Here is a 12,800-nt window from a genome sequence, read left to right on the forward strand (position 1 = left end):
TCCGCGATGAATGGTCCGTCCTCGGAAAACAAACCGCATTGGACACCACACAAGGGTGTGTCTCTCTTTGGGAAGAGCGAAAAAAGGGGAGAGGGGAAGGGTTCCAACCAATGTATTAGATTCTGCCAGGTGTTGCCACGCGGTTGTCATAAACAACAGCGTCGAAGAAAACTACTTTAAAACTTAGGAAATAGGGCGGCCTTTACACTCTATTATTTTCCCCCTTATGGTAATAACGAGACTACCCTGAACATAACCCAGATCCCTACAGCCGCCTCGGAGCGAAAGCGAGTTCTGGGGCGGACGGGCCAGGCAGCCAGAGGCAGGCAGCAGGCTGACAGCTTCCCGGAGCTTCCGCGGCGCGTGGCGCCGGGACAGCCGACTGCCGCAGCGAGAGGGTGCGATCTGTGCCCTCCGGGGTCACTGGGCTCCCCAGGGTGGGCGGACGCCGCCTGTCAGCCGCCGGAGCCTCCCTTCTCCTGGCAGCGGAGGGGAGGCGCGCACAGACGCACGCACGCACACACACATCCTTCCCCCGGAGTTGTGTCTCGTCTCCCTTTTGTTTTTCTCCCTTCCCGGTCATGAGACCCGGAAGTTTTTTTTTTTTTTTTTTTAATCCTGTCTCCCTTTTCCAAACCTCTCCCCCCCCAATCCATCACATGGCAGAGATAGAATAAAAACAGAAAAATGGCGACGGTCACGTTGTGGCGAGCCTTGCTGCGTCATTAGATAATCCTCATGCAAATAGCGGGAAGAACAAAGGAAGGGGGGCCGGGACCCCCGGGGCGCAGGTGGGTGTGGGGGCGGCGGCCGGGCGCGGGGGCGGCCGGGTGCGCGCGGGGCCGGGCGCCGGCGGGAGGCGGGAGGCGTGCGGGGCTCGGCGCGGGGCTCCGTGCGGCCGAGTGCCGACGTCCGAGTGCGCGCCCGTGCGCCGCGGTGGAGCTCCGGCCGCTGTGCTCGCGGCCCGGTCTCACGGCGCGCCGGAGCCGGCGGGGGGCGCGGGAAGCCGCGGGGGCGAGGAGAGCCGTTCCGGCGAGGCTGGCCGCGGCGCGCGCGTACGCGCTCACGCAGCCGCGGGGCTCGGCCCGCTCGGCACCCGCGCGGGGGGCGGGGGGCCGGGGGCGGGCCCGGGGCGGGCTGGGCGGCGGCGGGGGCCGAGGGCGCGCCACTGCCCGGCGCGGGGCGCCTGCCCCGGCCTCCTGCGGGGATCGCACGCAGTTCGCCACCGCGGGGTAGGCGGCGGGGCGCGGGGGCGGCGGCGCGGGGCGGGCCTGGGGCTTCGCACTCCGGGACGACTCCGAGGGTGTTGCTGGGCTGGGTTTGTTGTTGTTAGGGTGTGTATTTTTTTTCGCTGCGGGGTGGGGAGGGCGACCTCGCCTGTGGGCATGTCTGCGGTTGGGCTGTGGCCCTCGCTGGAGTGTCGGGGACGGCACAGGTTGGCAGAGGGCGCGGGGAGCCCCCGGGCGCCCCACTTCGGCCCCATGGAGGGGCAGCGGCGCGGAGGGGCGGGGTACGTGTGTAAATGTTGCGCACTCGGTTTTCCCCCACCCCCGCCTTCTTCCAGGGTGCTGGCGCGGGTCCCTCGCCGTCCGGCGGCGACTGTAAATAGAGCCTGGATGTTGTTTACATGAAGGATCCGGCGGGAGGAGTCTGCGTGGAGGAGGCGGAGGCGGAGGAGGAGGAGGAGGGAGGAGAGAGGAAGACCGGAGTCCCCGCGGCGGTGGCGTCGGCAGCGGCGGTCTGGGCTGAGGGCGAGCCCCGCGCGGCGCCGGGACCGGCGCTGCCACGAGGCCGGGACTCCGGAGCCTGGGTAGGAGGGAGAATGGGCGCGGGGCGGGGAGAGGAAGGGTCTGTCAGAGTGGCGTTTTGAGCTTGCACCCTGCCACGCAGATTCTCCCGGGCCGGAGAGGAGGGGGTGTGGAGAGAGGGCGGGGAAGCCTCGATTTCTCTGCACGTTCGGGAACGCCTCCCCCTCTTCGTTCTCCGGTTCCCCGTCTTCCCGCTTCTCTCCGGGCTCACCTGTTTATTTCCATCAACTGGAGCTCGCAGTTTTTTATGTAGGCATGAGAGGCTGTTTCTTTTATTAGAAACATTATTGGGGAGGGGGGTGCGTTGCTGTAATTTATTCTGGTCCAGGTCGGTTTTCAGGAAGGGGGAGGGGACTTGGCAGAGACCTGCAGCTGGGAGCCGTAGCTCACCCCAGGGCTTCTGCCGTCCCGGGCGAGGAATCCTTTGCTCACTCTGCTACCCCTCACCCGGCTATCCACACGCCAGCTGCCACCGTCCTGGAGAAAGACCACACCTGTGCTTATTCCTGCTCTGGAGGAGAGGTGAGCTTGAGAAACCAGGGAATCCCCTGCTCTCCCGGACTCTTAGCCAAGGCCCCCACCCCCCGTCCTGGATTTGGCCAAAAAGTGCTTCTTTCACCTGCTGATTGCATTTGCACGTCTATACCCCCAACCCCTCCCCCCGCAAGTTGTGGTCTGCATATGTGTTGGGATTTTCTCTTCCCTCTGGACCAGCACCCCACTAACCAGCAAGTAACTGCTGAGCATAGGTTAAGAGGAAGAGAGGAGGTGACTCCCTTCACCCCAGTGTGCTGTTTTTTATTCTCCACTGGATCTTGTAATCGAATCTGCTCTCCTCCCACAGCCCCTTTTATTCTTCCCTTAATCTTAGCTCAGAACCAGGCCTAAGCAGTCTGTCTCTGGCTTTCCTTCCCTGGGCCCCACCCTGGCCCCTCTTGGTTTTCCAGAGCCAAACACGCCTCCCAAGCAGACGGCACACCCTGCCCCAAGTCTAACCATTCCAAAAGGGAGGAGAAAACAGTGGAAAAGAAGGGACCCAAGGATCTCCTTCTGCCCTGATTATCCCAACAGCATTTCCCTTTTCAAGCCTCCTATATATATAATCCCTTTATTCTTCTTAGTAGCTGTTCCTCCTACCCCCTTTGCCCCCGGGTCCTTTGATAGATATTTGGGGAGAGGGGTGGAGAAAGAGATTGTCACCCCCTTTCCTAGAATGAGGAATTTTCTTCTTCCCAGGCTTTTTATTTATGAGATGTTTAGCATGTGAAGTATGTGAATATGTTTGCATGGTTATTTGAACTTGTTTTCTTGTAGCTCATAAATAGCTGGTGCTCTAAAAGGAAGGAGGGGAAAGAGATCAGAAGTGACACTCTCATATTCCCCCCCATTTGAGCATCCCCGCAGTTGCCAGAGGAGACCCTTCTGTAGAAGCTAAGTCTCCCTTCATGACATCACCACCTAAGCCCTTCCAACTTTAGCTTCGGAACAGGAAGAGGCTCAAAATAGAACTACCTTAGGAATCCAGCTCCTTTAAAAGATAAACATTAAAATCAGCTGTAGGAAGGACACAGTGAACTTTGACATAGGGAGTGAGAAGACAGCAAAAGCTGTAGTGTTTGCAGTTGGTTCCTTTGGGGAAGGATGGGGGGGATACTTTCCATGTATTTCAGAAAAGCTTTTGTCATAGTAGACTTGGGTACCTGGACCAATGAATGATTAATAGGATGGTTTGAGATTCATTTATTGAATTATTCATATGTTTTGGTATGTCAACAATAACAAACACTTATCAGAATGAATTAAAGAGGGGCTCCTGGAATGTGCTTTACGGAGTGGCTATAGATAGAGAATGTTGTTGGGAGAACTAGGAGGGAGCATTTGGGGAAGGCAGAGAATCTGAGGATGCAGTGACAGCTGCTTTGAGTATGTAAGTTGAGAGGTTCATTATAAACAACGATTGTAATTTTTGCAGGGTGACTAACATCCTAGACAAAGAGGTAACAGTGTCAGGATTTTCCACCTGTACCTTAGAAATTAACTGCATATCTTTGACTCTCAGTGTCTGCATTCTGTCCCTGAATTGAGATGTGCCACTCTCTGAGCTAAAGGAGTTATTCAGTCTTGGGAAAGGCTGCATAAAAAATTATCATCACTGAAGTATTGACAGTGTAAGGATTAGAAATGGGACAGAAAATACTTGGCATAAGTTGAGCACCTGGTGGGTGCTGTAAAAGGACTTGCAGGTTGATGAGTTAATATCATTTGCTCTGGTTCAGGTTTAAAAGAATCCAGGTGAGAGAGACAGGATTGTCTATACCTGCACTAACAGGGTAGCCACTAGCCACACGTGACTATCAGCCACCTGAAATAGGGCAAAGGTGATGAGCTGAACTTTTAATTTAATTTTTGAAATTGATACTTGATTCTGTTATTGGAATACTTCAGTATGTTTGGGAACATACTTGGGCCTATGCATATACTTTTTAAACTGCAAGTTTTTTGAAATATAAATACAGATTAAGTATTTCTGATGAAAATTTAAGGTTTGAATTGGGATGTGTTATAAGTGTAAAATACTTTTCAGTTTCAAAGACTTAGTACCAAAAAAATAGCTGATTAATAATTTCTATATTCCTTACCTGTTCAGATGACAATACTTTGGATATATTGAGTTAAATAAAAATACACTGTTAAAATAATTTCACCTGTTTATTTTTAAACATGGCTAATAGAGGATTTAAAATTATAGCTCTCATTATACTTCTACTGGACAGCTCAGGTCTCCATTGCTCTTTTTTGTCCATGTATTAATTTCAGAAGAGGTGACTGCATGAAATACTGTTTTTTCATGTTTGTCAACCACCTACTTTCCACTGCTGTGTTCCATGTGAAGACTTAGGGACCCCAAGAGTATTACTGTATTACTCTTACAGTATGTGAGACTTCATAGTGACTGCTTAGCGCATGTCTAGGTAGGAGCCATGTCCTACTCAGGGAGATCAATATAAAAGTTCAGGGTTCTAGAAGGGCCAGCAGGAATGTCATGGGAAAATTTGGGTACCCACACACCTGGCTATTGTTGCTTTTGTAAAGGCTGTTGGGCATAGCAAAATATGTGAGAAAACAATGTGTGGCACAGTAACAGATGTGACAACCAGTGGCATTTTAGTGATTCCACTCATCTGTCACTCCCCTCCATTTATTTTCTCCTTTTTCTTTCCTTCATCTGCTTTCTGCCCCCGACATCAGGGCCTTACCAGCAGTAATTGAGCCCACAAGGTTGCTGAATCTTTTTCTCCAAAAAAAGTACAATGCTGACATGAATAAAGATAGTGCTGTCTTTGGGGTTTTGTCTAATGAGATTCAGAAATGGCTCTGGAAGGGATTTAGGGGCCATTTAGTACTATCTTTTCTTTTTATAGATGACAAACTGTCCAATACCTTACCTAAGACCATAGAGACAGACTGGAATGAAACATGTATTTTTGTTGATAACCCTATTTAGAGGCTCCCTGAGAAATGAAAGAGGTTCATCAATTAATCATATATTTGTTGAGCTTTCATTTTGTGGAAGTAAAAGTGTTGTGAAGGGACATGAATAAAAGAGTTTCTGACTTTAGGAGGAGTATACTGTTGACTTGAAATAAAACAAACAGTCCCAACTTAAATTCCAGTGTATGATGTAGCGCTTTATGAGTGCAGTACCAACATGGTGTATGTAAAGTAGAGATGTGTTCACTTTACAGTATAGAAATAGAAGCTTCAAGAATGGTGGACTCTGTAGAAAAGTGGAGTGTAATTGTGTTTCTGGAACAGCCCAAGGCTCTAGAATGGAGGTCAATGCAAGTCTTTGGTATTGGCCCCTTTAGCTTCCATTAAGGGAATTTGAAAATTTGAGACCCAGCATTTTTAAATGGCAGTGCTGCAGTAATGAGGAAATCACCCATTAGTTGGAGACCGTGAGGGTTTTTAGAAGATAGTCAAGGGTGGATCATTTTGAAGTTAGTTGGTATATAAAACTGAATTGTTAGCAAACTGTAAAATCTAAAAACCAGCAGGGGTGGGGAGCGGTGTGTGAAATGTGATCTGGAGCAAAATCAGAAGGTAAATTAACTGTGGAGTAGACAGTTGGACTAAAAATATGTATGCTGAGTTCACATATGAAGGAGAAGGGCCCATATAATAGAATATGTAGGCCAGTCCATTCATTTTTAAAGTTTTAGTCTCCTGGAGGTTTTTCGGACTAAAATCCCAGTCAGCATGAGAGAGAAAGCTCATTCCTCCCTCTGTGTTACTGTCTACGTGTCTTCTACTGTAGATTTCCTTCCCTCTGCACGGACCTGCTACGCTTATGTAGTGTAAGATTATTTAGGGGCTGGTGCTTGACATAGGTAAAATGATGACACCATCTCTATAATTATCCTATTATGCTTCTTTTTGAGAATCAGGGCTGATTTTGTACAGGGCAGTGGTCCTTGGCTTTTCCTTGCATTTTTAGCCAACTTATTTCTCCACAAAAGAGAAGAAAATCTGTTAACCCCCTTACTCCAGGTTTCCCACAAATCTTTGGCACAAGTTGGTTTTTAAAAACTCAATGTAGGGCCGGACTTGGTGGCTCACGCCTGTAATCCTAGCACTCTGGGAGGCCGAGGCAGGAGGATTGCTTGAGGTCAGGAGTTTGAGACCCCGTCTCTACTAAAAATGGAAAGAAGTTAGCTGGACAACTAAAAATAGAAAAAATTAGCCAGCTGTGGTGGTGCATGCCTGTAGTCCCAGCTACTTGGGAGGCTGAGGCAGGGGCATCGCTTGAGCCCAGGAGTTTGAGGGTGCTGTGAGCTAGGCTGATACCACAGCACTCTACCCAGGGTGATACAGCAAAACTCTGTCTCAAAAACAAATAAATAAAAATTATAACAATATAGCAAAGTTTTGCAATAAAATGCAAGTATACATTCTGTGTACTTCTGACAAAGCAGTAGTTGACAATTGAGCATCTTTTATTTACATGTTTATAACATCATAGTGTGGTCAGATTTGCACATTTTATATGATTTTCAAGTTAGGAGGGAAAATCATACTTTAGTTAAAAGACCAGTGGATTTAAGTAAACTATAGTTTAAAGATATTTTCAAATATTTTGCATTGCCAACAATATTTTCCTAATACCTCCAATTATTTAATATATAATCTAATATTTAAATTAAAGGTTTAAAGTCATATTTTCAGTTTATAGATATGAAGAATGTAACATGCTTTTTGTGTATACATTTGTACTCCACAGTATTTAAAAGCAAATTCTTTGGTATACTAATTTTCCCTAAGTAAGTAATTTTCTAGATAATTTATATATTAGTATTTGGTATATGCATATGAAGGAATTGTTCTTAGTTGTATCATTTTTAATGTAGAATAACTAGTTTAAAATCATTTTGACCTCTGGAGGAAAGCGACACTGTTTTATCTCTTCCTCTCTCACTATGCAGTGTACTTTGTTACTGTAGCAAGAGAACCTGTAGTTACTTGTTTTTAAATTTAAACAGTTCAATTCTTAGAAGAAAAATATATTGAAAAAAATGTTTCTGATAGATTCAGTTTTTCAAAAATATACATTTATGAACAGTAATTTCCAAGAAGAAACAAAACTTACATTTTTGAAGCATTTATTATTATTTATAAAATATTGTTCTGACAACCCATATTTTTCTTCCTTAAAAACTGCTTTAGAATTAATCTGAAACGATGTTAATTTAAGTAACTATTCACAGAATAATGGCAGTTTGCTTTTAATTATTATGGATGCCTGGCTGTTTTTTCTAATTTAGGTAGAAAAAAATGAAAGAAAAATTAAAATAGGAAATATCCTTTACTTACTGTACCAAAAATGTTTAATAGTTGTGTGGGTTTTGGTGATGCCTAAGAGGGTGAATTTCAGCTTTGTAGTACGTTACAAACATTTAGTTCATCTTTGTATATTTCATATGACATTCAATTGCACTAATACCCATTTTGGTGAAGAAGAGTCTAAACTAAGTACTAGTATATCGGGGTTATTTGTTCCCATACCATACTTACCCAACCCTTCAGTATTTTAGGGTAAGTATTCATCTTTTCCAAAGCTGACAGAGTTTGTGGTCAGGAAGTGTTAGGTGGTAATCTTTTTACGGATGGATCAGCTATGTAAAATTTATTTTAAAATACTCACAATATCTTTGTTCACATAACAGATGTTTATAATTTGGGTGAAAATGCGCAACTATTTCCAGGAACCTTAGGTTATGGGATCCAACTGTGTGGTTTTGTTTTTTTTTTTAAATCTTCATTGCCCTCTCGTGTTCCAACTCTGTATTACATCAGTTGGCTCAGACCTGGATGTTGACCTCCTTAACTTTTAGATATTTTTGCACTTTAGAGAATGTTGTTTTTAATTTGTGTGTAGGTGGATTATTTCATTGGATACTGCTTTTCTGAAGATAAGGTCATTTTCATAATATGTAAAGTTAATATTTAATTGTTGGGCTAGACTGACTGTACTCTTTCTTATTCTCTGACTTCTGCTGATCTAAAGAATTGATTCATCTATCTGACTTCTTTGAAGTACATTGGTAATATCTAATCTACATATAATGAGTCTTTCAAATGGAGCAAATGCCTAATTGAAAACATAATTATTTTTCAAATATCTGTCAAGTTCCACTCATACTGAAATAACTTGAGACCTTGTGACTGACATGGAAAAAACCCAAGTGAATCATAGTTTTAATAAGTTGATTTTCTGATGCCTCAATTCCAATTTCAGAATCTTTTTGTACTTTTATTAAAAGTAAGAATCATCCCTGAGATGACTTCAGGGTACATCTCAAAGGTACAGATAATTTCAAAGCAAGTGATGTGTATATGTTAATTTTTCAAAAAGTATTCCAAAGGTTGTCAATGATTGTTGTGCCACCATCACTGCAGAATTGACATTAACTATTGTGGAAAAACATCAGTGTCACCAGTTTGAGTACTTTCTTAGCACTCAGCAAGAGGAATGAAAGTCATTTTTGCTAATGTTGTACATTTCGTCTTAAAGCATGAAATCCCACTAGTTTCTGCTTCATGATCTGAGTTACTGAGAAAACTAAAAATCTTAAGCAAAAAGATGTTTTCAGTAGTCCTGTTTGTGTAAATTTTGTAAACTAAATATCCAATTGATAGAGTTGGATAGTCTAAATGGGGTAAAGGAAGAAAAGCGCTGGGTTTATTTGTTTGACATGGATTTGGGCCACCGTTCACCATAACTTAGAGATACGATCGCAGGTAAATCACTGAACCTCACGGGTTTTTCTTTTTTCCTTATCTGTAAAATGGGGTAATAATACCTAACCTAGTTCCAGAACCCTTTTTGGAATAAAAAATGAATAAATGAATAATTTGTTGCCAACCCCTAAGGATTCTTTTGAAAACCAGATGAGAAAAAACACTTAGAAAATTTTTGAATGCTAGACAGTATTATTGCCATATTTGATTATAAGCACTTTGAGGACAGGGACCATGTCTTATTTATCTTCATTTCCTGAACATCTAGGTGAGGTCTTGGAACATAGTAGCCCCTCAGTGTGTATTTATTGCATGAATGCTTAAGGTCAGGGAGGCGCAGTCAGCGAATCTATGCCCGGAAGAGAGATGGTGTGAAATGTAGCTGGGAAGCTTACTGCATAGGTGATGAGAGTGAAAACCTAATCACGTGGTTGTTCGTCCTCATTAATATATATATAAATCATGTGTCCTTCTTTCATTCTGATATAATTCAACTGAGCCTTTTAATATTTCAGCCACACCACTTGCTGGGCTCTGATCCTTCTTTTTCTTCTGCCTCCTCACGTCTCCGGCCAGAAGGCGATCATTTAGTCCTTCACTTCATGGGCAGCCTTCAAAGGGAGCAGTGCAGCCACCAGAAAGGACAACGCTGGCCAACACAGTGACTGACAGGCTGCCCTGGCTCAGTTATCACAGTGCTGATGCTGTCCATTCTAAAGGTACAGTACTGTGATAACTGAAGGATGGCAGCCATCTTGCCTTCCATCCGAGGAGTCTCGTCGTGCCCAGGAAGACGGAAGGCAAAACAGGAATGTGGAACAGGTGGCCAGGACCCCGAAACCCTCTCACCCTGTGTCTGTGTTGTACCTCTCCCAGGGTATAGGGAATGTTACTCCTTCTCTTTTTGCTTTGTTTTGGAACTTGAGGATCAAACACTGGGGTAGTTGTTTGCATGGCAGTGCTGAGTGAAAATATGTTAAGATCTTGAAACCCTGGAACCTTTAGAAGGCTAATATCTGATAAGTACTAAGCATGAATTAGTATTTCTGGAGTGTTATTCAGAGAAATTTGTAGCATTTTTGTAAATGTGAAAGGTATCCTGATTAGAACAGCTTGGCACTTGTCACTGCACTATTAGATGTTCAAAATTAAATTCAACTTAAGCAGGAAGGGAAAAAAAGCCCTACATGCTAAACAATATTATTGTGTGAATGAATAAAAGTAAACGTTTGCATTTAAGGAGTGAGTAGTGACATGGTATGCTTCTTTCAGGATCTTTAGAATCTAGCCTAATTCAAAAAGTATTTATTGAATGCTCATCTTATTGCTGCTGCTATCACCTTTACATGAAAATAAAATGTAAATTATTTTATTTCTGTTGAGTACATAGGGACTACTCTGGAGTGCTGTCTGACACAAATCAATGTCAGGGATATAAAGCTATAAATACCAAGCCAGCTGAAAGATTGGGAAATTTAACAGAGCACGTATCTTCAACCTCCATCTTACTCTAGAGAGAACTGTTGGGAGTGGAAAGTGGGGTTATTAGAGAAACCAGGATTTCCCACTTCCCGTCTGCCAGTCATCCTTGTTCCCTCTGCAGTCCTGTATACACGGAACAACAGCAGACAAGAATCAGAGTGGGCCAGGTGTTGTGGCCTGTAATCTTAGCACTCTGGGAGGCTGAGGAGGGAGGATTGCTTAGGGTCACAAGTTCAAGACCAGCCTAGGCAACATAGTGAGACCCTGTCTCTACAAAAAAAAAATAGAAAAAATTAGCATGGTGGTGTGTGCCTGTAGTCCCAGCTATTCAGGAGGCTGAGGCAGGAAGATTGCCAGAGGAGCACAGGAGTTTGAGGTTGCAGTGAGCTATGATGACACCACTGCGCTCCAGCCTAGGCAACAGAGTAAGACCCTGTCTAAAAAAACAAAAAAAGAATCAAAGTGCGTGACTTTATTGTGTGTTAGCTCACAGCCCACTACAAGGCCCAGGTAATTTCATGTGATATGCATTTTTAGGCTCAAAGCCTACACAGGGGCATGTTACCTCTTCCTAGGCTCACGTCCATATCTGAGAACCTTACCACCTTGTGAATGGCTGACTGGTGTAGGACCCCAAAGCAATGATCCATATGCTTGAGCAAAGAGAACAGAGAGTGCTGCTAAGGTCAGGCCCTGTTTGAACCTGGCTACCACAGGGAGACAAGGGATCAGGGAGGGAAAAACGATGTGTGTGACCTTTTAACATGCGTTGGACTTTATAGTCAGTACTGCCCACTCAATGTCTTAGACATGGGCCAGTTGTATTATCAAGTCCTCCGCTGGGACAGAATGGGAAGGACAGGGAGCTAGAAGGCAGTAGTCCCCACATAGGTTTAGTTTTGTCCTTCATTGTACTGGTCCTTAGACAGTCCTGGTTACCGTGTTCCTTTGCTGGTTCACACAGTTCCCTTTAACTTGTATTCTCTCTCCTCCTCCACGCAGAGGGGAACCATTCCTCACAGTAACCCCTTGAGCCACACCTACTTGGCCCTGAACTGTTGTTTTCCAGACTCACTGACCACATTACAGCCCGGTACAATCATGTGTGCTGGGTTGTACATAGATTCAAAATTTCTCTAAACTAAGCTAGGCTATGTTTTTGATTAAAGAGAGGGATGGCTCTGCCCCATTGTGTATTGTACTGCCACTCCTGAAATTCCTTGGAGTTTTTTTTTCTTAAACAGAAAAAGAATTTCTGACAGAAACCTTGGAAGAACCAAGAAGGGAAAGTTCTGGGATTGGTGAATCCTCAAGTAATTTGAAACACTCCTAGTTTTTAGTGTTTTAACAGGTGGAAAAAAGGGCTTCAAGGAGTAATGTGTTGTGCAATCGTTGGCCTTGGTGAGGATTTCACCACTTTCCCTGATCTTCCTGTTTTCCCCGTTAGGAGTTTTATAAAAAATCACTGGGTTTCATCCTTGGCCTCAGAATCTGTCAACCAAGTCTGTGGGGTGTTGCAGAGCCGAGTGTTGGGCACAGTATGGAATCACCCCTGTACTGCAGGCGGAGCCATGCTTGGTCCGTTTCCTGTAAACAGGAGAGCTGAGACTCAGTCTGCAGCAGGAGCTCCGGAAGCTGGCCTAAGCCTGCGGATCCTTGGCATCTTCAAGGAAGTTCTTAGATGTAAGGTGTTCCAACAGGTTCAATGAGAAATGATGCAAGAGAAATCTGGTGGGTTTTTAACGCTGCCCTGGTTAAAACACACAATGTTTGGTTGGTGTATTCATTGCATTCCTTAGTTTAGGTGTGTGAGAATGGGAAGAATAGAAGTAAACATAGAAATACCGTATAATCCAGCAATTCCACTTCTGGGCATATACCTGAAAGAAGGGACTTGGACAGATGTTTGTACTCCCATGTTTATAGCAACATTTTTCACAGTAGCCAAAAGGTAAAAGCAACCCAAGTGTCCATTGATGGATGATTGGATAAATAAAATGTATATACATACGTTAGAATATTAATCAGCCTTAAAAAGAAAGGAAATTGATACGTGCCACAACATGGATGGACCTGGAAGATACTATGTTAAATGAAGTAAGCCAGACACAAAAGGACAAATACTGTATGATTACACTCACATGAAGTTCCTAGAGTAGTTAAATTCCTAGAGCTGGAAAGTAGAATGATGGTTGCCAGGGGTTGGAGAAA

General features: G+C 44.4%; 1 protein-coding gene across 3 annotated transcripts in view; it reads left to right on the forward strand.

Annotated features, from left to right (window-relative positions):
- Positions 1–424: 424 nt before the first annotated feature.
- Positions 425–12,800, forward strand: part of LOC123635560 — a 36,610-nt gene continuing 24,234 nt past the window's right edge. Inside the window, exons 1-4 of one of the 3 annotated variants that reach the window (XM_045547832.1) lie at positions 425–791; positions 1,565–1,810; positions 2,275–2,330; positions 9,623–10,479. In XM_045547832.1, the coding sequence (XP_045403788.1) occupies positions 1,628–1,810; positions 2,275–2,330; positions 9,623–9,698 (315 nt within the window). In that variant the 5' untranslated portion in view covers positions 425–791; positions 1,565–1,627 and the 3' untranslated portion in view covers positions 9,699–10,479. Of the gene's footprint in view, positions 792–1,446; positions 1,811–2,274; positions 2,331–9,622; positions 10,480–12,800 lie in introns of those variants that run through there. The other 2 variants (XM_045547831.1, XM_045547830.1) reach the window with 2 other exon arrangements.

The sequence above is a fragment of the Lemur catta genome, chromosome 3 (assembly GCF_020740605.2).
Source record: "Lemur catta isolate mLemCat1 chromosome 3, mLemCat1.pri, whole genome shotgun sequence".
NCBI lineage: Eukaryota > Metazoa > Chordata > Mammalia > Primates > Lemuridae > Lemur > Lemur catta.